Genomic DNA, 25,585 nt, shown 5'->3' with positions numbered 1-25,585 from the left:
ATTTCAGCATAGCCTTCATGAAGGAGGACAATAACACAATCTCTATTGAACATGCCATCATAATGAAGGTTTTTTACTTCATGAAATGGACATTGGTCGTCCTTGTTTTTGATGAACAATCTAAAAAGGTACATTAACCCCCTTCAATGTGCGCTTCAAATAGCTTCCCCAGCAGCATGGAACCAAAAGTACAAAACCTGTTCACAGAGTGCATATATTTGAAAGACACATTTTACCCGGTCTGCTATTTTCTGCCCAGCAAATTGTATACTATATAGTGCATACTATACAATCACTTACCAACAAAGTAGTCTGTCATCTCTGGGTCTTCCTTGAAGGGGAAGTAGCTGATCCATTGCTGTAAGTCAGCGTCGCCTAAGGTCCTCTTCCTTGTGATGTCTAGAATCGTCAGTAACTCATAGCATGCAGCCTCTCCTTTGGCCGAGACCCAGTCCAGTATTTTTCTGGTTTGGTCAAAACGGTCAACTTCAGCCTGAATTTTACTGACTTCCTCCTCGTGAAGAACCTTGCGCTGGAACAGGTTTTCCACAATGAGGGGCAGATTCTGGAGCCTTCCAATGAGACGTAACCTTCCATTTGTAATGTACTCTAAAGCAGATTGTCTTGTAGAAGCCATGTCTCAGGTTGTTTCTGCAGCATCACTGGTATGTTTCAACACGTAGGATCTCTGGAAGAAGACAGTACATAGTCAATAGTAGAACAGTCAAGTAATGATTAGGATATTAGGAAGCAGGATATTAGGAAACAGATGATATCATTTCCCATAAGCACATAGCCAACCTAATCTACTAGACAGCTGTATATACTAATTTACTGTAGGTCTATAGCCAACCTAATCTACTAGACAGCATTATGGGGCGGCAGGGTAGCCTAGTGGTTAGAGCGTTGTGCTCGTAACTGAAACGTTACAAGTTTGAATCCCCAAGCTGACAAGGTACAACTCTGTTGTCCTAACCCTGAACAAGGCAGTAAACCCACTGTTCCTAAGCAGTCATTGAAAATGAGAAATTGTTCTTATAGTCCAAGCTACCATATAGTCTTATAATCCTAGCTACCATATAGTCTTATAGTCCTAGCTACCATATAGTCTTATAGTCCTAGCTACCATATAGCCTTATAGTCCTAGCTACCATATAGTCTTATAGTCCTAGCTACCATATAGTCTTATAGTCCTAGCTACCATATATTCTTATAGTCCTAGATACCATATAGTCTTATAGTCCTAGATACCATATAGCCTTATAGTCCGAGCTACCATATAGTCTTATAGTCCTTGCTCCCATATAGTATTATAGTCCTAGCTACCATATAGTCTTATAGTCCTAGCTACCATACAGTATTATAGTCCGGGCGGCAGGGTAGCCTAGTGGTTAGAGCGTTGTGCTAGTAACCGAAAGGTTGCAAATTCAAATCAGAGTGAAGGAAAGCAATCAACAAGTGCTCAGCATATGTGGGAACTCCTTCAAGACTTTTGGAAAAGCATTCCAGGTGAAGCTGGTTGAGAGAATGCCAAGAGTGTGCAAAGCTGTCATCAAGGCAAAGGGTGGCTATTTGAATAATCTCAAATATAAAATATATTTAGACTTGTTTAACACTTTTTTCACTTCTTCATATAGTGGTTGGCAGGGTAATATTTCTGAATAATTGAAGAAGAAACGTCCTTAATTGTAGGTATGTGTGTGGCAACATCCAAACTTTTTTTTTAATGTAAGGAATAGATATAACATTGAAACAAGGTTCCTAGAGAGATTAAAGTAGATGTCACGCGTCAAAATGTTGATTGATGACCCTATGTCCTGCTGACGTGTGCATGCCCATATTTGGGCTTCCTGTCCTGACCCCCCTGTTGGTTTGAGGGGGGGCTTGGTTTATGCCCCTATGAATGGTGCTCCTGTTTCTCACGGCTTAGAGTGTGAAAAGAGTTTTATGATGTTTTTGAAGTTGTCATGTTGTTTGATGTTTAGTGTCCTGTTTGGACCGGGTTGGGTGTGTAATGAACATTTCAAAGAGTAAGGCCCCCCCCCCCCCTATTTTATAGCTTATAGCCCTCCGGGGTTGTTGTCTATGAAACACGAATGTCCGGGGGTATTGGGCTTTGCAGACGCCTTATAAAGCCCCAGAACAATCCCTGTTTAGAGCTGTACATGATAACCCACTGAATATTAAACAAAAATGGTGTGTGTGTGTGTGTGTGTGTGTGTGTGTGTGTGTGTGTGTGTGTGTGTGTGTGTGTGTGTGTGTGTGTGTGTGTGTGTGTGTGTGTGTGTGTGTGTGTGTGTGTGTGTGTGTGTGTGTGTGTGTGTGTGTGTTAGAAACAAGGTCCCTTCGCATTGTGGACATTTCAAGCTTTCAACAACAATAAAACAGCCATCTAAATAATGTTTCTAGGCCTAACACCCTGTTGAGTTTCCTATTTAGTTGTCTTTATATGTACATGCACCGAGCTTCCAGGTTGCGCCATCCTATGGTTGTTCAGTGCACCAGGTACACCGGGGAGATTAGAACCCCAAAGAAAGATCCTAAAGGTCATTTCAGATTCAGGTTTAGGGTATAATAACTTTAGTGAAACAGCATTTCACCCTATGTACAGACATAGAGAGCCAACACATAAAGGTGTAACAGGGATGAATGGATATTCAATGTACAACAGGGGTCTTCTGTAACAAGCAATACGTGTTAAATATGGGGCCACAGTCAATCATGACAGCCTCTTTAGGAAAGGCCTTTACTTATGACTTAAACAGAATAATTTTATACCCAGCTTATTCATTAATGCTGTGGGATAAATCAGGTGTTTCTAGGTGGGCTTAAACAAATCTACAGTGAAACAAAAGTGTACATTTTACACACATGTTTATTGACTTTTAAAAAGACCACGGTAACATGACAGATATAGTGGAGATGCTCCAAAAATCGTCTATTGGATATTCAATGTACAACAGGGGTCTTATGTAACAAGCAATACGTGTTAAATATGGGCCACAGTCAATCAAGACAGCCTCTTTTTCGAAAGGCCTTTACTTATGACTTAAACAGATTAATTTTCTACACATCTTATTCATTAAAGCTGTGGGATAAATCAGATGTTTCTAGGTGGGCTTAAACAAATCTACAGTGAAACAAAAGTGTACATTTTACACATATGTTTATTGACTTTTAAAAAGACCACAGGAACATGACCGATATAATGGAGATGCATGCTACACAAATCTGCTAGTGGATATTCAATGTACAACAATAGTCTTAGGTAACAAGCAATACGTGTTAAATATGGGGCCACAGTCAATCATGACAGCCTCTTTATGAAAGGCCTTTACTTATGACTTAAACAGATTCATTTTCGACCCATCTTATTCATTAATGCTGTGGGCATACCCCAGGATTTACATGCCGGACGGATTATCTAACCATGGAGGGAAAATTTACGGAGCTTTGAGGGAGTATGCAAGCGTCTTAGCGATCGGATAATGGTCAGGGCTAACCAGGACCTATATCTGTAAGAAAGGCATAGTAAAAGACATTAATTATGAACGGCTATAAACTGTATGTACTAAATATTTTGAATTTAAAAAAACGGTTTTAAAATTGTATCTCACCTTTTAACGATAGGAATAAGTCCTTTCCATCTATCACCAAGCATGCCCCCGGAGAAAAAAAACTTGCGGAAAAAGACATGTGCGCGCGTGTGTGTGCGGTAGTGGATGTGTGTGGGTGTTTCAAAACAAAGAAAACGGGGCGGGGTGTGTGTTCATAAATGGCTATGCGGTTGCGCTCAAGGCTCTCTCTCTCTCTTTACAATATACGTCAAAAAGAGGCCGACCCCCAAACAAAACAAAAAAAAGTGTGTCTGTGTCTTACGGACACTTACGAATCATTAACAGCCTTTCAAAACCTAATTTAGCTCAAAGTCAAACAGCCCAGCGTTGTTTAGACCGACCCCAGGGCTTGAAACGGACATAGGGGGGCTATTTCCCGGAGGTTGTAGAATATCAAAAGGTTAATACGGTCTCGACACCACAATCCAGTTGTTTGAACCAAATACCAGAGTAATCAAATATACCGGATAGCACCCGAAAAAGAAAAAAGAAACGTCACCCCCTGCTTTGTAAACTCATTCCGTACTATCACTACTTTTGAGCCAAGGCCGCAAACTTCTCAACGAGTCTAGTGAAACAGATAGTTTCCCACTCTGTTCGCATCGTTTTAGAGCAGTTACACACATGCAGGACAGCAGCCCCAGAATAGTTATCGGACAAGATCATCTGTAAATCCTTCCGCTTTCTGAAGGTGAGTTCGTGAAAACGTATATATTAGATTTGGGATGCGGGGACTTGTTTGAACATTAATGATATTATTGTAATATTAAACAGGAGTTATATGTGTTTTAAACCGATGACAACAATTATTATTTTATACTTATGTCATGCAATAAAATGCAAATTAATTACTTAAAAATCATACAATGTGATTTTCTGGATTTTTGTTTTAGATTCCGTCTCTCATAGTTGAAGTGTACCTATGATAAAAATTACAGACCTCTACATGCTTTGTAAGTAGGAAAACCTGCAAAATCGGCAGTGTATCAAATACTTGTTCTCCCCACTGTATATATATATATATTATCTAAGAATGATTGGTATTAATTCTAGGCATTTACATGTATGTTTTTAAAAATGAAGGCTATTTATACAATGAAACATTGTTTTTATTCATACTGTTTGTAAACAATAGCTTCTGACCCCTTAGGGTCTACTTGAACCACTTATTAAATCAGACCTCTCAGACCAGAAAGTATGATTAGAAACCATGGCCAACTATATTCAATGATCTGAGGATCAGGGCTTGACATGTTCCTGGGTAATAAAACAACCCCTCTGAGGGATGCATCTAAAACTAGTACACTATCTTTTTTATTTATTTTTTATTTCACCTTTATTTAACCAGGTAGGTAAGTTGAGAACACGTTCTCATTTACAATTGCGACCTGGCCAAGATAAAGCAAAGCAGTTCGATACATACAACAACACATAGTTACACATGGAGTAAAACAAACATACATTCAATAATACAGTGAAAAATAAGTCTATATACAATGTGAGCAAGTGAGGTGAGATAAGGGAGGTGAAGGCAAACAAAATATATATAAAAATAAATAAAAATATAAAAAGGCCATGGTGGCGAAGTAAATACAATATAGCAAGTAAAAAAAACACTGGAATGGTTGGTTTGCAGTGGAAGAAAGTGCAAAGTAGAGATAGAGATAATGGGGTGCAAAGGAGCAAAAATAAATAAATGAATACAGTAGGTAAAGAGGTAGTTGTTTGGGCGAAATTATAGATGGGCTATGTACAGGTGCAGTAATCTATGAGCTGCTCTGACAGCTGGTGCTTAAAGCTAGTGAGGGAGATAAGTGTTTCCAGTTTCAGAGATTTTTGTAGTTTGTTCCAGTCATTGGCAGCAGAGAACTGGAAGGAGAGGCGGCCAAAGGAGGAATTGGTTTTGGGGGTGACCAGAGAGATATACCTGCTGGAGCGCGTGCTACAGGTAGGTGCTGCTATGGTGACCAGCGAGCTGAGATAAGGGGGGACTTTACCGAGCAGGGTCTTGTAGATGACCTGGAGCCAGTGGGTTTGGCGACGAGTATGAAGCGAGGGCCGGCCAACGAGAGTGTACAGGTCGCAGTGGTGGGTAGTGTAAGGGGCTTTGGTGACAAAACGGATGGCACTGTGGTAGACTGCATCCAATTTAATGAGTAGGGTATTGGAGGCTATTTTGTAAATGACATCACCGAAGTCGAGGATTGGTAGGATGGTCAGTTTTACAAGGGTATGTTTGGCAGCATGAGTGAAGGATGCTTTGTTGCGGAATAGGAAGCTAATTCTAGATTTAACTTTGGATTGGAGATGTTTGATGTGAGTCTGGAAGGAGAGTTTACAGTCTAACCAGACACCTAGGTATTTGTAGTTGTCCACATATTCTAAGTCAAAGCCGTCTAGAGTAGTGATGTTGGACAGGCGGGCAGGTGCAGGCAGCGATCGGTTGAAGAGCATGCATTTAGCTTTACTTGTATTTAAGAGCAATTGGAGGCCACGGAAGGAGAGTTGTATGGCATTGAAGCTCGCCTGGAGGGTTGTTAACACAGTGTCAAAAGAAGGGCCAGAAGTATACAGAATAGTGTCATCTGCGTAGAGGTGGATCAGAGACTCACCAGCAGCAAGAGCGACATCATTGATGTATACAGAGAAGAGAGTCGGTCCAAGAATTGAACCCTGTGGCACCCCCATAGAGACTGCCAGAGGCCCGGACAACAGACCCTCCGATTTGACACACTGAACTCTATCAGAGAAGTAGTTGGTGAACCAGGCGAGGCAATCATTAGAGAAACCAAGGCTGTCGAGTCTGCCGATAAGAATACGGTGATTAACAGAGTCAAAAGCCTTGGCCAGGTCAATGAATACAGCTGCACAGTATTGTTTCCTATCGATGGCGGTTACGATATCGTTTATGACCTTGAGCGTGGCTGAGGTGCACCCATGACCAGCTCTGAAACCAGATTGCATAGCGGAGAAGGTATGGTGGGATTCGAAATGGTCGGTAATCTGTTTGTTAACTTGGCTTTCGAAGACCTTAGAAAGGCAGGGTAGGATAGATATGGGTCTGTAGCTGTTTGGGTCAAGAGTGTCCCCCCCTTTGAAGAGGGGGATAACCGCAGCTGCTTTCCAATCTTTGGGAATCTCAGACGACACGAAAGAGAGGTTGAAGAGGCTAGTAATAGGGGTGGCAACAATTTCAGCAGATAGTTTTAGAAAGAAAGGGTCCAGATTATCTAGCCCGGCTGATTTGTAAGGGTCCAGATTTTGCAGCTCTTTCAGAACATCAGCTGACTGTATTTGGGAGAAAGAGAAATGGGAAAGGCTTGGGCGAGTTGCTGTGGGGGGTGCAGTGCTGTTGACCGGGGAAGGGGTAGCCAGGTGGAAAGCATGACCAGCCGTAGAAAAATGCTTATTGAAATTCTCAATTATAGTGGATTTGTCGGTGGTGACAGTGTTTCCTATCTTCAGTGCAGTTGGAAGCTGGGAGGAGGTGTTCTTATTCTCCATGGACTTTACAGTGTCCCAGAACTTTTTGGAGTTTGTGTTGCAGGAAGCAAATTTCTGCTTGAAAAAGCTAGCCTTGGCTTTTCTAACTGCCTGTGTATATTGGTTCCTAGCTTCCCTGAAAAGTTGCATATCACGGGGGCTGTTCGATGCTAATGCAGAACGCCATAGGATATTTTTCTGTTGGTTAAGGGCAGTCAGGTCAGGAGAGAACCAAGGGCTATATCTGTTCCTGGTTCTAAATTTCTTGAATGGGGCATGCTTATTCAAGATGGTGAGGAAGGCATTTAAAAAAAATATCCAGGCATCCTCTACTGACGGGATAAGATCAATATCCTTCCAGGATACCTCGGCCAGGTCGATTAAAAAGGCCTGCTCGCTGAAGTGTTTCAGGGAGCGTTTGACAGTGATGAGTGGAGGTCGTTTGACCGCTGACCCATTACGGATGCAGGCAATGAGGCAGTGATCGCTGAGATCTTGGTTGAAAACAGCAGAGGTGTATTTGGAGGGCAAGTTGGTTAGGATGATATCTATGAGGGTACCCGTGTTTACGGAATTGGGGTGGTACCTGGTAGGTTCATTGATAATTTGTGTGAGATTGAGGGCATCAAGCTTAGATTGTAGGATGGCTGGGGTGTTAAGCATGTTCCAATTTAGGTCGCCTAGCAGCACGAGCTCTGAAGATAGATGGGGGGCAATCAGTTCACATATGGTGTCCAGAGCACAGCTGGGGGCAGAGGGTGGTCTATAGCAGGCGGCAACGGTGAGAGACTTGTTTTTAGAGAGTTGGATTTTTAAAAGTAGAAGTTCAAATTGTTTGGGAACAGACCTGGATAGTAAAACAGAACTCTGCAGGCAATCTTTGCAGTAGATTGCAACACCGCCCCCTTTGGCCGTTCTATCTTGTCTGAAAATATTGTAATTAGGGATGAAAATGTCAGAATTTTTGGTGGTCTTCCTAAGCCAGGATTCAGACACGGCTAAAACATCCGGGTTGGCAGAGTGTGCTAAAGCAGTGAACAAAACAAACTTAGGGAGGAGGCTTCTAATGTTAACATGCATGAAACCAAGGCTATTACGGTTACAGAAGTCATCAAAAGAGAGCGCCTGGGGAATAGGAGTGGAGCTAGGTACTGCAGGGCCTGGGTTCACCTCTACATCACCAGAGGAACAGAGGAGGAGTAGGATAAGGGTACGGCTAAAAGCTATGAGAATTGGTCGTCTAGAACGACTAGAACAGAGAGTAAAAGGAAGTTTCTGGGGGCGATAAAATAGCTTCAAGGAATAATGTACAGACAAAGGTATGGCAGGATGTGAATACAGTGGAGGTAAACCTAGGTATTGAGTGATGATGAGAGAGATATTGTCTCTAGAAACATCATTGAAACCAGGTGATGTCATCGCATATGTGGGTGGTGGAACTGAGAGGTTGGATATGGTATAGTGAACAGGGCTAGAGGCTCTACAGTGAAATAAGCCAATAAACACTAACCAGAACAGCAATGGACAAGGCATATTTACATTAAGGAGAGGCATGCTTAATCGAGTGATCATAAGGGTCCAGTGAGTAGAGGTTGGTTGGGGTCACGGCGATCCAGACAGCTGGCCGGGTAGATGGCTATCAGTAGCAAGATAGCATAGGATGGAAGTCTATTTTTAGACACCTCGTGCGTTTCCGTCGGTAGATTAGTGGGGTTCCGTGTGGTAGAGGGGATCAATCCAATTGGCAAAATAGTTATAGTGACCCAAGAAAAATTGTCCGATATACTTATTCAGATAGCAGCCGATAAGACAGCTAACGATTAGCGGGCCCCAGATGAGCGTTCAGGTAACGTTGCGACGGAGGTGCCAGTTGGATAACTCCCTCGGGCGAGATAATGTCGGCAGTCAGTCGTGAAGGCCCGATGGGGCTCCGCATCTGCAGCAACAACAACAACAAAAAACGGGTCCGGATAGGTGACTGTAGCCCAGGAGTGGCTGATGGAACTCCTCAGCTGGCTAGCTCCGGAATAATTTAAGTTTGCTCCGGGATCGACGTAAGCCAATAGTCACACGGTTTGCAGCTAGCTAGCTGTGAAATCAAGGTGCAAACGTCCAGAGCCTGCGGCTGAAATCCGGGGACACTGAGAAAAATAGTCCCGGTATGCTCCGGTCCGAGTCGCGTTGCACAAAAGTGCCGATAGATTATCGAGCTAAAGGAATAGCTGAAGACCACAAACGTGGGCAGCTGAAACACCAACGCTAGCCAGCAAACCGGCTAACTTCTAGGCAGCTTCAGATCAGCTACTGGCTAGCTTCTAGTTAGCTTCTGGTTAGCCTCTGGCTAGCTTCTAGTTAGCTTCTGGTTAGCCTCTGGCTAGCTTCCACTGTGGATTTTCAGATTTGAGGTAAATAACACTTTTTTTGTAATTTGTGAGGTGGGTTGCAGGAAAGCTTTTGTAGTTGAGTTCTTGGATAATAAAATATATAAAGATATGCGAAGAAAGGTGTAAATATATATATATACAGGACACGACAAGACGAGGACAAAAAAAGAACGTCTGAACTGCTATGGCATCTTGGAAGCGAGATGATGAAACAGATGGTGTTTAGGTGTTACAGGGATCTTGTAACGTGATAAGAATTCCTTATAATGGAGTAAAATACCCTTCCATTCATTCAATCTTCTATTCATTCTTATTTCTCTGTTTACCACTATATTAGGACGCTGCGCATGCGCGCATTGGCGTCCTTGGTGGCTACAATGTGAAGCCTGGAAAATAACTGGCAAAATTGTGTAGGCGGGTAGGCTACTTGTTTCCTAAAATCCTGTTATTGAATATCGATAATCCGTAACTCCTTGTCCGTCGGTCAGGGTTCTATCATGTGTGGATATCTGTAGACCTATAGAAACCGTCTGAACCGAACGTTTCTCCAAACCGGCACCGTGGCTGTGGTAGACAGCGCGCAAGACGCGCTTCCTCGTAGCCTAATACAGCCAAGTTATAGGTGCCGGTTTGGAGAAAAGTTCGGTTCAGACGGTTTCTATAAAGTATTTTCTAAAGATATCCACACACAATCCGGTCCAACGGACAAGGGATTATAGACACATATGCCTTCAGTAACAGGGTTTTCGGAAACAAGTAGGCTACCCCCCCTAAAGAATTCACCTGTTATTTTCCGTGCGCTGCATTGTAGCCACCTACTGTAGGACGCCCATGCGCTGAGTCCTATATAGGGCTGTACTGGGCACAGGTGATGTCTTCATAAATTATATTCTTCAAGAATCGTAAAATGAAATAGCCATTGAACAGTAATATTGCAGATTGTTGCCTACCTTATCGTTTAATCGTCTTTCTCTCTCCGCCTCGTTTAATCGTCTTTCTCTCTCCGCCTCGTTTAATCGTCTTTCTCTCTCCGCAGCCTGAGTGGAGAATAGCAGGATTCATCCTCATGTTATGTGGATCACTGGATGATAGTAATACAACCTGAAAGGATATTAGGACACACATCAAACTAGACTGTAAATGTGTTGGCATCTCCTATCGACAACTACATCTACTAGTTGTCTGCTGCTACAGTGACCTTGTGTGTCGCTATACCTATTTTACTTTCACTTATACTTCCGTGTATAAAAGTATTATTGGGGCGGTTCAGCAAGACGCAACGTTTTTGAACATTCAGATATAAAGTCCACTATGTAGGACAAACACGTCTCGGACATTTATAATAAGAAATCACGTTAGCTCTATTATTGTCATTTTAATGGCAACATTCGACTATTTTTGGCTACTGAAAATAGTTTTGTTGTAGTAGTCACCAGCAGGTAAGCCGTCTCATACTTTCCAGGGGTGTATTCAATCGTGCAGATCGTAGCAAAACGTTTAGCAACAAAAATGAGCGTTTCTCACTGGACAAGCTCAGGTTAGTTCCTCCCTGTTTCTGACGGTTTGTTTCCGTTTGGTTCCTGATGAATACACCTCAGGGCAACGTTCAGTCACCAAACGTTGTCGAATGTTTCAGAATACCACATATAGAGCCGACCTGATTCATGCATTATGAATGAAGCCGGTCGGTCGGTCTATTAAAAGCTACAGGAGTTATAATCTTAATGACGTGTAAACTATGATGCAGAACTTGTCTCTGGAGTTTCCAGGCTGCTTGCTGAATGAATGAACTACAGCAGTGAGCAGTCAGTGGTCTGTTGCAGTCTGAGTCTGATGCTTTAACTTAGAAGCTTCAGCAGTTTAACATCCAGTCTGTTCTAGAAGGACACTTCATGCACTATTATAACATGTTCTAGTATATAAAGTCTGAATGATCAGTTTTAGCTGAATACAGTCTCTCTTTATTGCAGTTAGCTTGCCCTACACTATCGGGTTACGACATGGTTATTGCTTTGGAGACCAAGAAAGTATTTTGCGTGAATGCGTGAGATATAAGAGATGTGCCATGATTAGAGGGTGAAATGCGTGTCTCACCTCCAGTGGGGGAGAGTTGGCAGCTCTGTTATGACAGGTGTCAGGCGTGTCTCACCTCCAGTGGGGGAGAGTTGGCAGCTCTGTTATGACAGGTGTCAGTAACTGCGCTCATGAGGGTTTTCTATTCTAAAAATCAGTTGCCATTCAACAGTTGTAAATACTGCAGATTGTAGGTCTACCGTTCATAGTTGGTCATCCTCTCTCCCTCTCCCGCCTGAGCGGACAGCGGAGACTCGCAGGTTTCATTCCGATTTGGACCAGTGTGGGGTGAGCAGCAATAGAGGAATCGATAGTTCGCCTTCAAAATAAAAGTCCCCCAAATTTAACTGATGCAAAACGAAAAAAATGCCACAATTGGACAATATAATGCTAAACAATGTTGGAATGTTGCTGTATAAATTCTAAGACAGTAATATTTGTGTGATTTCAATATAATTGTTTGTGTTGGTGTCACTGATTAGGCTGATACCCCATTTCCGTTTCCAATCCATGGGTTAGGCTGTACATATAAGAATTCCGCCAATGCAATTCTGGAGCAGGGATGAGTTGGGGAACCCTGGTGTGGGCTGTATAAAGGCTATATTCTCTAGAGAAACCCTGGCGTGGGCTGTATAAAGGCTACATTCTCTAGAGAAACCCTGGTGTGGGCTGTATAAAGGCTACATTCTCTAGAGAAACCCTGGTGTGGGCTGTATATAGGCTACATTCTCTAGAGAAACCCTGGTGTGGGCTGTATAAAGGCTACATTCTCTAGAGAAACCCTGGTGTGGGCTGTATATAGGCTACATTCTCTAGAGAAACCCTGGTGTGGGCTGTATAAAGGCTACATTCTCTAGAGAAACCCTGGTGTGGGCTGTATATAGGCTACATTCTCTAGAGAAACCCTGGTGTGGGCTGTATAAAGGCTACATTCTCTAGAGAAACCCTGGTGTGGGCTGTATAAAGGCTACATTCTCTAGAGAAACCCTGGTGTGGGCTGTATATAGGCTACATTCTCTAGAGAAACCCTGGTGTGGGCTGTATATAGGCTACATTCTCTAGAGAAACCCTGGTGTGGGCTGTATATAGGCTACATTCTCTGGAGAAACCCTGGTGAGGGCTGTATAAAGGCTACATTCTCTAGAGAAACCCTGGTGTGGGCTGTATATAGGCTACATTCTCTAGAGAAACCCTGGCGTGGGCTGTATATAGGCTACATTCTCTAGAGAAACCCTGGTGTGGGCTGTATATAGGCTACATTCTCTAGAGAAACCCTGGTGTGGGCTGTATATAGGCTACATTCTCTAGAGAAACCCTGTTGTGGGCTGTATATAGGCTACATTCTCTGGAGAAACCCTGGTGTGGGCTGTATAAAGGCTACATTCTCTAGAGAAACCCTGGTGTGGGCTGTATATAGGCTACATTCTCTGGAGAAACCCTGGTGTGGGCTGTATAAAGGCTACATTCTCTAGAGAAACCCTGGTGTGGGCTGTATAAAGGCTACATTCTCTATAGAAACCCTGGTGTGGGGTGTATAAAGGCTACATTCTCTAGAGAAACCCTGGTGTGGGCTGTATATAGGCTACATTCTCTAGAGAAACCCTGGTGTGGGCTGTATAAAGGCTACATTCTCTAGAGAAACCCTGGTGTGGGCTGTATATAGGCTACATTCTCTAGAGAAACCCTGGTGTGGGCTGTATAAAGGCTACATTCTCTAGAGAAACCCTGGTGTGGGCTGTATATAGGCTACATTCTCTGGAGAAACCCTGGTGTGGGCTGTATAAAGGCTACATTCTCTAGAGAAACCCTGGTGTGGGCTGTATATAGGCTACATTCTCTAGAGAAACCCTGGTGTGGACTGTATAAAGGCTACATTCTCTAGAGAAACCCAGGTGTGGGCTGTATAAAGGCTACATTCTCTAGAGAAACCCAGGTGTGGGCTGTATAAAGGCTACATTCTCTAGAGAAACCCTGGTGTGGGCTGTATAAAGGCTACATTCTCTAGAGAAACTCTGGTGTGGGCTGTATAAAGGCTACATTCTCTAGAGAAACCCTGGTGTGGGCTGTATAAAGGCTACATTCTCTAGAGAAACCCTGGTGTGGGCTGTATAAAGGCTACATTCTCTAGAGAAACCCTGGTGTAGGCTGTATAAAGGCTACATTCTCTAGAGAAACCCTGGTGTGGGCTGTATAAAGGCTACATTCTCTACAGAAACCCTGGTGTGGGCTGTATAAAGGCTACATTCTCTAGAGAACCCCTGGTGTGGGCTGTATATAGGCTACATTCTCTAGAGAAACCCTGGTGTGGAATGTATAAAGGCTACATTCTCTAGAGAAACCCTGGTGTGGGCTGTATATAGGCTGCATTCTCTAGAGAAACCCTGGTGTGGGCTGTATATAGGCTACATTCTCTACAGAAACCCTGGTGTGGGCTGTATAAAGGCTACATTCTCTAGAGAAACCCTGGTGTGGGCTGTATAAATGCTACATTCTCTAGAGAAACCCTGGTGTGGGCTGTATAAAGGCTACATTCTCTAGAGAAACCCTGGTGTGGGCTGTATATAGGCTACATTCTCTAGAGAAACCCTGGTGTGGGCTGTATATAGGCTACATTCTCTAGAGAAACCCTGGTGTGGGCTGTATATAGGCTACATTCTCTAGAGAAACCCTGGTGTGGGCTGTATAAAGGCTACATTCTCTAGAGAAACCCTGGTGTGGGCTGTATAAAGGCTACATTCTCTAGAGAAACCCTGGTGTGGGCTGTATATAGGCTACATTCTCTAGAGAAACTCTGGTGTGGGCTGTATAAAGGCTACATTCTCTAGAGAAACCCTGGTGTGGGCTGTATAAAGGCTACATTCTCTAGAGAAACCCTGGTGTGGGCTGTATATAGGCTACATTCTCTAGAGAAACCCTGGTGTTGGCTGTATAAAGGCTACATTCTCTAGAGAAACCCTGGTGTGGGCTGTATAAAGGCTACATTCTCTAGAGAAACCCTGGTGTAGGCTGTATAAAGGCTACATTCTCTAGAGAAATCCTGGTGTGGGCTGTATATAGGCTACATTCTCTAGAGAAACCCTGGTGTGGGCTGTATAAAGGCTACATTCTCTAGAGAAACCCTGGTGTGGGCTGTATATAGGCTACATTCTCTAGACAAACCCTGGTGTGGGCTGTATAAAGGCTACATTCTCTAGAGATACCCTGGTGTGGGCTGTATAAAGGCTACATTCTCTAGAGAAACCCTGGTGTGGGCTGTATATAGGCTACATTCTCTAGAGAAACCCTGGTGTGGGCTGTATATAGGCTACATTCTCTAGAGAAACCCTGGTGTGGGCTGTATAAAGGCTACATTCTCTAGAGAAACCCTGGTGTGGGCTGTATAAAGGCTATATTCTCTAGAGAAACCCTGGTGTGAGCTGTATAAAGGCTACATTCTCAAGAGAAACCCTGGTGTGGGCTGTATAAAGGCTACATTCTCTAGAGAAACCCTGGTGTGGGCTGTATAAAGGCTATATTCTCTAGAGAAACCCTGGTGTGAGCTGTATAAAGGCTACATTCTCTAGAGAAACCCTGGTGTGGGCTGTATATAGGCTACATTCTCTAGAGAAACACTGGTGTGGGCTGTATAAAGGCTACATTCTCTAGAGAAACCCTGGTGTGGGCTGTATAAAGGCTACATTCTCTAGAGAAACCCTGGTGTAGGCTGTATAAAGGCTACATTCTCTAGAGAAACCCTGGTGTGGGCTGTATAAAGGCTACATTCTCTAGAGAAACCCTGGTGTGGGCTGTATAAAGGCTACATTCTCTAGAGAAACCCTGGTGTGGGCTGTAAAAAGGCTACATTCTCTAGAGAAACCCTGGTGTGGGCTGTATAAAGGCTACATTCTCTAGAGAAACCCTGGTGTGGGCTGTATATAGGCTACATTCTCTAGAGAAACCCTGGTGTGGGCTGTATAAAGGCTACATTCTCTAGAGAAACCCTGGTGTGGGCTGTATAAAGGCTACATTCTCTAGAGAAACCCTGGTGTGGGCTGTATAAAGGCTACATTCTCTAGAGAAACCCTGGTGTGGGCTGTATAAAGGCTACATTCTCTAGAGAAACCCTGGTGTGGGCTGTATAAAGGCTACATTCTCTACAGAAACCCTGGTGTGGGCTGTATAAAGGCTACATTCTCTAGAGAAACCCTGGTGTGGGCTGTATATAGGCTACATTCTCTAGAGAAACCCTGGTGTGGGCTGTATATAGGCTACATTCTCTAGAGAAACCCTGGTGTGGGCTGTATAAAGGCTACATTCTCTAGAGAAACCCTGGTGTGGGCTGTATAAAGGCTACATTCTCTAGAGAAACCCTGGTGTGGGCTGTATATAGGCTACATTCTCTAGAGAAACTCTGGTGTGGGCTGTATAAAGGCTACATTCTCTAGAGAAACCCTGGTGTGGGCTGTATAAAGGCTACATTCTCTAGAGAAACCCTGGTGTGGGCTGTATATAGGCTACATTCTCTAGAGAAACCCTGATGTTGGCTGTATAAAGGCTACATTCTCTAGAGAAACCCTGGTGTGGGCTGTATAAAGGCTACATTCTCTAGAGAAACCCTGGTGTAGGCTGTATAAAGGCTACATTCTCTAGAGAAATCCTGGTGTGGGCTGTATATAGGCTACATTCTCTAGAGAAACCCTGGTGTGGGCTGTATAAAGGCTACATTCTCTAGAGAAACCCTGGTGTGGGCTGTATATAGGCTACATTCTCTAGACAAACCCTGGTGTGGGCTGTATAAAGGCTACATTCTCTAGAGATACCCTGGTGTGGGCTGTATAAAGGCTACATTCTCTAGAGAAACCCTGGTGTGGGCTGTATATAGGCTACATTCTCTAGAGAAACCCTGGTGTGGGCTGTATAAAGGCTACATTCTCTAGAGAAACCCTGGTGTGGGCTGTATAAAGGCTACATTCTCTAGAGAAACCCTGGTGTGGGCTGTATAAAGGCTACATTCTCTAGAGAAACCCTGGTGTGGGCTGTATAAAGGCTACATTCTCTACAGAAACCCTGGTGTGGGCTGTATAAAGGCTACATTCTCTAGAGAAACCCTGGTGTGGGCTGTATAAAGGCTACATTCTCTAGAGAAACCCTGGTGTGGGCTGTATAAAGGCTACATTCTCTAGAGAAACCCTGGTGTAGGCTGTATAAAGGCTACATTCTCTAGAGAAACCCTGGTGTGGGCTGTATATAGGCTACATTCTCTAGAGAAACCCTGGTGTGGGATGTATAAAGGCTACATTCTCTAGAGAAACCCTGGCGTGGGCTGTATAAAGGCTACATTCTCTAGAGAAACCCTGGTGTGGGCTGTATAAAGGCTACATTCTCTAGAGAAACCCTGGTGTGGGCTGTATAAAGGCTACATTCTCTAGAGAAACCCTGGTGTAGGCTATATATTACCTCAACTATCCTGTACCCCTGCACACTGACTCCGTACCGGTGCCTCCTGTATATAGCCTCGATGTTGTTATTGTGTTACTAATTTAACTGGCATTTATCGGTCAAGACAACAAGTTAGAACTTCTAAGTTTCCAAGAAATGGAACGTTCCAAAAGGAGATTCCGTCGACATCATTGACCTAATATGGTGCTTCCTGGTAAATGGGCGGGTCCGGCTTTCCCGAGATCGGCCTGTCAGAGGGAGATGTCTTCAACTAACAACTTTTACATCGTCATGAAAAGAAACACACTTGGGGTGGGATCGCTTTCATACCAGCAATAACCTGAAAGTGATGTTTTACTGGTAATGAGTTCAACCTTCAGAGAAAACACAGTAACAAACATCCATCATGTGTCTCATGGTTCATTTATTAAAAACACAAATACTAAATATTCATAAATGATTTACACGGTCAAAAAAAGTAAACTTTTGGGAGGTTTTTCTGTTTTGATATCAGAAAAGAAAGACTTAAAACGTTTTGTTTTATTTGGATAGAGACAAGGACCAACACATCAACACATTAAACAGTCTTCAGATGCACTATAGTGTTTCCAGCCTAAACTCATTTACAACACCTGTCCCTAGATGGTTTTTATGGAAACAAAGGGAATGAAATATATCATCAACTGATAATCACATCACACTTTATTAGTCACATGAACACAACAGGTGTAGAACATACAGTGAAATGCTGGATACAACAGGTGTAGACCTTACAGTGAAATCCTGAACACAACAGGTGTGGAACTTAGTGAAATGCTGAACACAACAGGTGTAGAACTTAGTGAAATCCTGAACACAACAGGTGTAGAACTTAGTGAAATGCTGAACACAACAGGTGTAGAACTTACAAGCACTTAACCAACAATGCAGTTTTAAGAAAACACCCCCGTAAAAGTAAGAGATAAGAATAACAAATGATTAAAGAGCAGCAGTAAATAACAATAGCGAGGCAAAATACAAGGGTTACCGATACATAGTCAATGTGTGCTTAGTTGAGGTAATTGAGATAATATGTACATGAGTTAGAGTTATTAAAGTGACAATCACTGCATTATCACTACATTACCGTTACATTATCGGGACATTATCATTTTATTATTATCACATTATCGTTGTATTGACGGTACATTATCACAACGTTACCGGCACATTATCATCTCATTATCATTGCCGTTGCGTTATCGGTACATTATCGGTGCATTATCATAACATTATCATTGCATCGGTGTTACATTATCGGTACATTATCGTTACATTAATACAATTATATGCACAAAACAAATGTCATAGGCTACAGTTAGATCAAATGGAATACATATTTACCTCTAATATTTACAACAAATGGAGGTACAAGGACCTTTAAGACATGCTCCGGTACTTTAGTGAATAAGAACATGTTTTTTTATTATTTAATCTCACACTTTGGGCTGGATGTTTCAATATGTAGCTAATTCATACATAATCACTGTCTTACCTCAAAAAGACACAAAAATCCCAAGTTGGAAAGCGACTTTTGTTGAAGCTGTGCCGCGCCATTTTCCCTCCATTTCCCTCCACATGGGCAATTAGAGTTCTATCTAATGAGCTTCAGCCCCTCGTATTTGAGTGACAGCTAGCAAGAAGCCAGCCCAGGGTTATCCAATGAGGTTGCAGGGCGGGCCACAGCAGAGAGAGAGAGCAATGACGTGGTGCACATATGTGATGTACAACATTTTCGGGGACCACTTTTGTCTTGTGAGTGTTACTATCAGCACTACTGGCTATAAAGTACACAAAAAGTAGCAGAGAATCTCTTTAATGAGTCTGTTGACTATAGTTTATAAATGATCGGACTGTTCCAGCTGGAACAACCAGTTTGTTGTGTGTCTTTTGTATTAAAATGTTCCATCAGTTTATGTTCCACATTATAGTGTTATTATACAACATTATCTTGTCTGTCAGGAAGGGTCTTCTGTCCTGAATTCAGCCTTCTCTTCCTGGACTAAGACCTGATGTTGTTTCACCAGATGTCAAACCTCTTGTCTGTTCTTCTGTCCTGGATTCTGTTGTTGAAGAGTCTATAGAACATGATAATTATTACATCATTAGACAACACATCTCCATCCTCCAACAGTTGCCCCCAGCAACAGACACACCCATATGATCTCACACACACATGCTCTGCTCACCGTCACACACACCCTTACCGTACGGTGTGTATTGAAGTGTTGGTAGAGACCAGTTGGAGTATACTGTCAGTCAGAGCATCAGTGATGTCATTGTGACTCAGGCTACGAGAGAGAGACAGAGAGACATTTGTAATCTAGTCTCACACACACACACACACACACACACACACACACACACACACATACACACACAGGGAAAGCCACTCACTCCAGGACTTGTACTTTATGCAGGTGTGTGATCAGGGGCTGTAGGTGGTGGTCTGTGAGTTGACAGTGGCTGAGGTCCAGTTCTGACAGACCCTCTGAGTGTTCCAGAACCAGGGCCAGAGATCCACAGGCCTTCTGGTCCAGCCTGGTCTCACTGAGGTCCAGCTCCCCATCCAGGGCTCTCCACAGGGACTCTGTGTGCCTCAGCAGCCCCTCTTCAATCCCCTCACACACAAGGTCCAGCAGCTGAAGTAGCAGAGCTTTGCTGGGGCTGAGAGGACAAGAAGCAGAGACAACATCATGACACAGAGTAGGTTTAACTCCTACTGATAAACTAGTTGGTCAAATGTTTGTCTTTGTATGTCTAACCTCAGCTTGACGATATGCAGGATGGGAAGCAGCTCCCTCAGTGCTCTGTCCTCCACCTCACAGTCTCTTAGGATGAGCTGGACCTGGTTCTGGACCAGCTGGGTGCTGTGTTGGTTCTGCTTCAGAACAGAGTTGATGGCCCTGCAGTGGTCAGTGGTCAGACACAGAGCCTTCTCCTGGTCCTGAGCTGACAGGTCCACAGAGGAGGAGCAGGAGAAGTCCAGCCTGTAGTGCAGAGACCTGAGCAGCCATACTGCTGTTGGTGGTGGTGGTGGTGGTGCCCCCTGCTGGATCTGAGAGGCAGCACAGCACTGGAGGAAACTCAACAGTAACCTCCTGTCAACACTACAGAGAGAGACAGAGAGACAGAGAGACAGAGAGACAGAGAGAGCGAGAGAGCGAGAGAGCGAGAGACAGAGAGAGCGAGAGACAGAAAGAGCGAGAGACAGAGAGAGCGAGAGACAGAGAGAGCGAGAGAAAGCGAGAGACAGAGAGAGCGAGAGACAGAGAGAGCGAGAGAAAGCGAGAGACAGAGAGAGCGAGAGACAGAGAGAGCGAGAGACAGAGAGTGAGTGACAGAGACAGAGAGAGAGAGCGAGCGAGAGACAGAGAGAGACTTATTTACACAACATCACACGTTAAAACACTGATAAAGACAAAACAACTCTGTTAGTCAGGTCAACTCCCAGGCGTTCCCCTTCAATTCCAACCCTAGCCGAGGTTAAGGTTAGTACATTAAACTAAGGTTAGGGTTAGAGGTTACATCAGTCAGGAAGTGGAAAGCCTCATAGTTCTATCCATTCTAGCAGGGTCAAAGAGTGCCAACTAAACCTGAGTTGGGAGACTCTGTCCAGAAGAGGCAGGATGCTCTCTATCTCCCCCGGTGGTATGGAGGTCCACAGCAGGTTGACTTTGACTTGGTGGCTGTGCTGCAGGGTAAAACACAGAGCAGAACAGTCCACTCTGTCCAGCTCTCTGCTGTTCAGGTTGATCCAATGGTCTGAAGACCTCAACAAACTGGACACACAGTCACTGTCTCTACTGTCATAGATGTGTCTGATGGAGGACTTTACAAAGCTGGAACTGGACCTGAACAAACATGGAGAATGGATTGTTGTGGTTATGTCAAGGTTTTATAAAGGATAACTCACATAGTAACAACTGGCTGGATAGGACATGAATAATTAACGTCTATAAATATTGAATAAAGATCTCCCACCTCTTGAATAAAACCCTAATGATATTACAGAGGAAAACTCAGAACAACATGTCACTGGATACAAATAGTTATTTTATTATTTCTAGAAAGTCTGATCAGAGAAAGAAGTTCTCCCACCTCTTGAGAGTAACCCTTCCCAGAAAGGGGAGAAGATCTGAGATGTTCTTCTCTAGAAGCCTGTTCTTCCTGAGGTCCACAGTGATGTTGTGGGTTGAATGCTGCAGCAGAGAGAGAAGCACTTCCCAGTCCAGCCTGCAGGAGGTCAGGTCTCCACCAACCTTCTCCAGGAACCACTGAGTCAAGTCCTTGTCCTGAGCTTCATACACAACTACAGTCAGCTGTTGCAGAGTGTCTGAGTTCAGTCTAGGAGGTTGGAACATACAGGCAGTCAGAAATATGAAGAAAAACACATGAATGAAGTTACTATTTCTACTTTAAAAAAACATCAGCTTCAGACTGACCTGAGAGAGAGAGGTCCCTGGTGACACAGCAGTGTGATGAGAGAGTGACCCTGGATCCGGAAGTCAGTCAGGTCCAGACACTGAACCCTCCAGAGTCTCAGCAGGGACGCCACACTACTCAGAGCCCTGATTAACACTCTCTCTGGTGGCTGGCTGCTCTTTAGAACCAGGGAGAGTTCTGGGACAGTCAGTGGAGTAGCACCTCTCCCTGTCCTCCTAACCAGTCTGGACAGTTTCACTGCCATACCCAGATTCAGCCTGGAATGAAAAGACAAACCTCAATTCACTTGAAACAGAGAAGTCTTGTCAGATAAAATGATCAGTAAGGAAAATCAACTATTCAATAGACCTGTAAAAGCTGTCTTACTGAACATACCTGAGCTTGTGGAGCTTTGACTCATGTCTCAAAAGAAGTGCGGCTCCTTTGAGAGAGATCTTGCTGGGGGTGAGAGTGAGGTCCACTCTGGAGGCACAGAGACCCAGGACTCTCCCCACAGACCTGCAGGTTTTCCTGGGTAACTCTCCTCCCAGTGACAGGGTGGAGCCCAAGGCCTGGAGAAGAGAGGCCAACTGCTGGTCCTCCTCTCTGGACCTCACAGGGATGGATTCACACACAGTCTGGAAGAACCTGTCATCACCACAGCTGAAACAGCAAAACATGGAGGCATCAAATCAGACATTTAGGAGACAGTGACGTCCAGAAGTATTGGGACAGTGACACATGGTTTGTTGTTTTGGCTCTGTACTCCAGTACTTTCTAAATGATACAATGACTATGTGGTTAAAGGTCAGCCTGTCAGCTTTAATCTGAAGGTATTTTCATCCAAATCAGGTGAACTGTTTAGAAATTACAGCACTTTTTGTACATACAGTGTCCTCCATTAGTATTCAATTCCCTGAGACTTTTAGACATGTTATTGTGTGGAATTCAAATGGATGGAATATATTCAAAATACTCTGAAATGTCAAAGTGAACAAAAACAATAAACATATAAAGATGAATCAAATAAAAACACTAATATCACGAATACAGAAACATGTTTTGACTGTAATATCAAAATGTCAAAGTTAAAGATTAATGAAAAATAAAACACTAATATCCTGAGAAACATGTTTTGAAAAAAATTCACGATCATTATTCAGGATTCATTCAGGATCATGGTAGCGTTCACATTCATGTAGAAGTGTTCAGAAATATATTCTATTCTTATTTGCTATAAAAGTGACTCCAAAATGACACAATACATTATTTACCTCATCATTTTCTATTGGGCACAAAATAATCTGAAACAACCAGAACAAACAGCAAAATGCATCCAACTAGTTTGTAGAATCACAAACTTGATGTCGTCAGTGCTATGAATATTGAAGAAGAATTATGGAAGAATTAAACCTGGTTAAAGCTTCTCTAGTGTCCGTGAGTTATTTACTCTGAAAAATAAGAACCTAACACCTCACTGTCACAGAGAAAGTACCATAATATGCATTTGGTTTAATAGATTAGATATTCTGCATATAAATGTATATGGAAAAATTCACAATATCTAGGTAAAATTTGGTAATGCAACATTTGTTATTTCAGGGAATCTAAGTATAAATGTTACCAGATTCAATAACATTTGAAGATTCATATGACAATGTCTTAAAAAAGACAATGACTGCAGAAAGCTACAAACATAGGGCCAGACAACTACAATCCCTGAAATGTACTGATCCAACTCACCTCAGCTGTGAGATGTAGGACAGACACTGAAGGAAACTCCTCACTTCACTCTCTTCATCTGACCAGTCCTTCAGCTTTACTGGCTTCTTTTCTGGTTGGAGTTTCAGCACTTCTAGGAGGAGGGAGGCCTTTCTCTCTGAGAGGTCTATGGACCAGACTGCAGGACTGGCTGACTGGTAAACAGTCTGTAATGCTGGAAGGAAACTCCTGCCTGTTTGAGTCTCATAGTCCTTCACATGTGAGTACAGATCCAGCAGGAAATCACTCTGAGAATTGTCTCCACCGAGAAAAGGAAAGGTGCTGTAAGTCCACACTGATGATACCAGCTTCAGTGTCTTCTCTCCTGTCTGCTCCTCCCACTCTGCTGCTTGAGACAGGAGATCCACCAAGAACTTGATCTGCTTTGAGGTATCAGACCTCAATGGATAGAAACTGCAACAAGGACAGTAACAGCTGATTCAGACATGGATAAACACATGAAACCAGTCATAGTTAAAGATATATGAAGTAGTCCAACATGTGTAGTTTTATACGGAGCCTTCACCGTGTGCTGCCACTTTGCATCAGCAGTCAGAAAGGAGACTCTCTGGGGGGCAGTTTGATAGTGGTGATGCTAAACAACTCTGGTTTATTCTCCCTCTCCCTCTCTCTCCCCCCTCTCTCCCTCTCACCACTCTCTCTCTCTTCCCTCTCCTTCCCCCCTCTCCCTCTTACCTCTCTCTCTTCCCTCTCTCTTCCCATCTTCCCTCTCTCTCCCTATCATCCCTCTCTCTCTCTTCTCTCTCTCTCTCTCTTCCCTCCCTCTTTCTCTTCCCTCTCTCTTTCCTCTCTGTTCCCTCTCTCTCTTCCCTCTCTCTCTTCCCTCTCTCTCTTCCATATCTCTCGTCCACTGGGAGGTAATATAGATTACTGCAAATCATCTAATGTTGATGACTGGGTTCTTTCTTGTAAATTGTTTCTATGAAGTGTCCGATTGCTCTGCCATCATTATTGTATGAGGTATTATTGGTGGGGTTACCCCTGTGCTGTGATGGGTGTTTTATATGGTGTGTCTTATCTTTTCTCTCCACTGGCTATCTGGCTAACAGGCTACACTCTAGACAGTCTCTTCTGCTGATGTGTGTGTGTCTGGTAGTGGGTCTCTCTCTATCCTACTCTTTTCCTTTCTGCAGGGTTAATACCTGCCTGGCGCCCCAACAAAATCTTTACCTTTACCCCTCTCTAACAATACCGCTACAAGATTTACCAACACTTGAAGTTTTATATGTCAAATGTTTCTACAAGATAATAACCACCAACATCACATAATCACTAACCACCACACATGTTCAGACTCACCTCAGCTGTGAGATGTAGGGCAGACACTGAAGGAAACTCCTCACTTCACTCTCTTCATCTGACCAGCCCTTCAGCTCTACTGGTTTCTTCTCTGGTTGGAGTTTCAGCACTTCTAGGAGGAGGGAGGCCTTTCTCTCTGAGAGGTCTATGGACCAGACTGCAGGAGCTGACTGGTAAACTGGCTGTAATGCTGGAAGGAAACTCCTGCCTGTTTGAGTCTCATAGTCCTTCACATGTGAGTACAGATCCAGCAGGAAATCACATTGATATTCCTTACTCTCATCATCATCGTGGACACAGAAGGGGAAAGTGCTGTAAGTACACACTGATGATACCAGCTTCAGTGTCTTCTCTCCTGTCTGCTCCTCCCACTCTGCTGCTTGAGACAGGAGATCCACCAGGAACTTGATCTGCTTTGAGGTATCAGACCTCCATGGACAGAAACTGCAACAAGGACAGTAACAGCTGATTCAGACATGGATGAACACATGAAACCAGTCATAGCTAAAGATATATGAAGTAGTTATACATTTACATAATGTTCTTTGGTTATATGTTAAAGTGTTTAGTTTTAGAGACATTCACATTACACATTACTCTCCTCCCTCTTTCTCCTCCCTCTTTTTTCTCTTCCCTTTCTAATTTATCTTCCCTCTCTCGTCCCTCTCTCTCTTCCCTCTCTCTCTCTCTCATCCCTCTCTCTCTCTCTCGTCCCTCTCTCTCTCTCTCTCGTCCCTCTCTCTCTCTCTCGTCCCTCTCTCTCTCTCTCGTCCCTCTCTCTCTCTTGTCCCTCTCTCTCTCTTGTCCCTCTCTCTCGTCCCGCTCTCTCTCGTCCCGCTCTCCTCTCTCGCTCTATCGCTTCATACTCTTTCTCATCACCTTTCCCATGCCTCTGTTTTTCTCTTCCATCTCTCTCAACTCTCTCTTCCCTCTCTCTCTTTCTCTTTTCCCTGCTCGCCACCTCTATCTTTCTCTGTCGCTCTTCCCTGTCTCTCTTCACTCGCTCTCTCTCTCTCTCGTCCATTTCTCTTCCCTCTCTTTCTCTCTCTCCTCCCTCTTTTTTTC

The 25,585-nt window shown here is 43.6% G+C and overlaps 1 protein-coding gene across 1 annotated transcript in view; it reads right to left on the bottom strand.

The window, feature by feature from the left end:
- LOC120042585 overlaps positions 1-24,809 on the bottom strand; it is a 50,764-nt gene extending 25,955 nt beyond the window's left edge. The window contains exons 1-11 of the mRNA XM_038987408.1: positions 24,798-24,809; positions 24,521-24,525; positions 23,183-23,614; positions 21,836-22,102; positions 21,460-21,717; positions 21,116-21,361; positions 20,611-20,868; positions 19,780-20,124; positions 19,412-19,681; positions 19,222-19,305; positions 19,071-19,092 (exon numbers count right to left, since the gene is read on the bottom strand). Coding sequence (XP_038843336.1) covers positions 19,071-19,092; positions 19,222-19,305; positions 19,412-19,681; positions 19,780-20,124; positions 20,611-20,868; positions 21,116-21,361; positions 21,460-21,717; positions 21,836-22,102; positions 23,183-23,614; positions 24,521-24,525; positions 24,798-24,809 — 2,199 coding nt within the window. The remainder of the gene's footprint in view (positions 1-19,070; positions 19,093-19,221; positions 19,306-19,411; positions 19,682-19,779; positions 20,125-20,610; positions 20,869-21,115; positions 21,362-21,459; positions 21,718-21,835; positions 22,103-23,182; positions 23,615-24,520; positions 24,526-24,797) is intronic.
- Positions 24,810-25,585: the final 776 nt, after the last annotated feature.

The sequence above is a fragment of the Salvelinus namaycush genome, unplaced genomic scaffold (genome assembly GCF_016432855.1).
Source record: "Salvelinus namaycush isolate Seneca unplaced genomic scaffold, SaNama_1.0 Scaffold721, whole genome shotgun sequence".
Classification (NCBI taxonomy): domain Eukaryota; kingdom Metazoa; phylum Chordata; class Actinopteri; order Salmoniformes; family Salmonidae; genus Salvelinus; species Salvelinus namaycush.
Note: the sequence above shows the minus strand (reverse complement) of the source record. Positions and strands in the feature narration are given on the sequence as shown.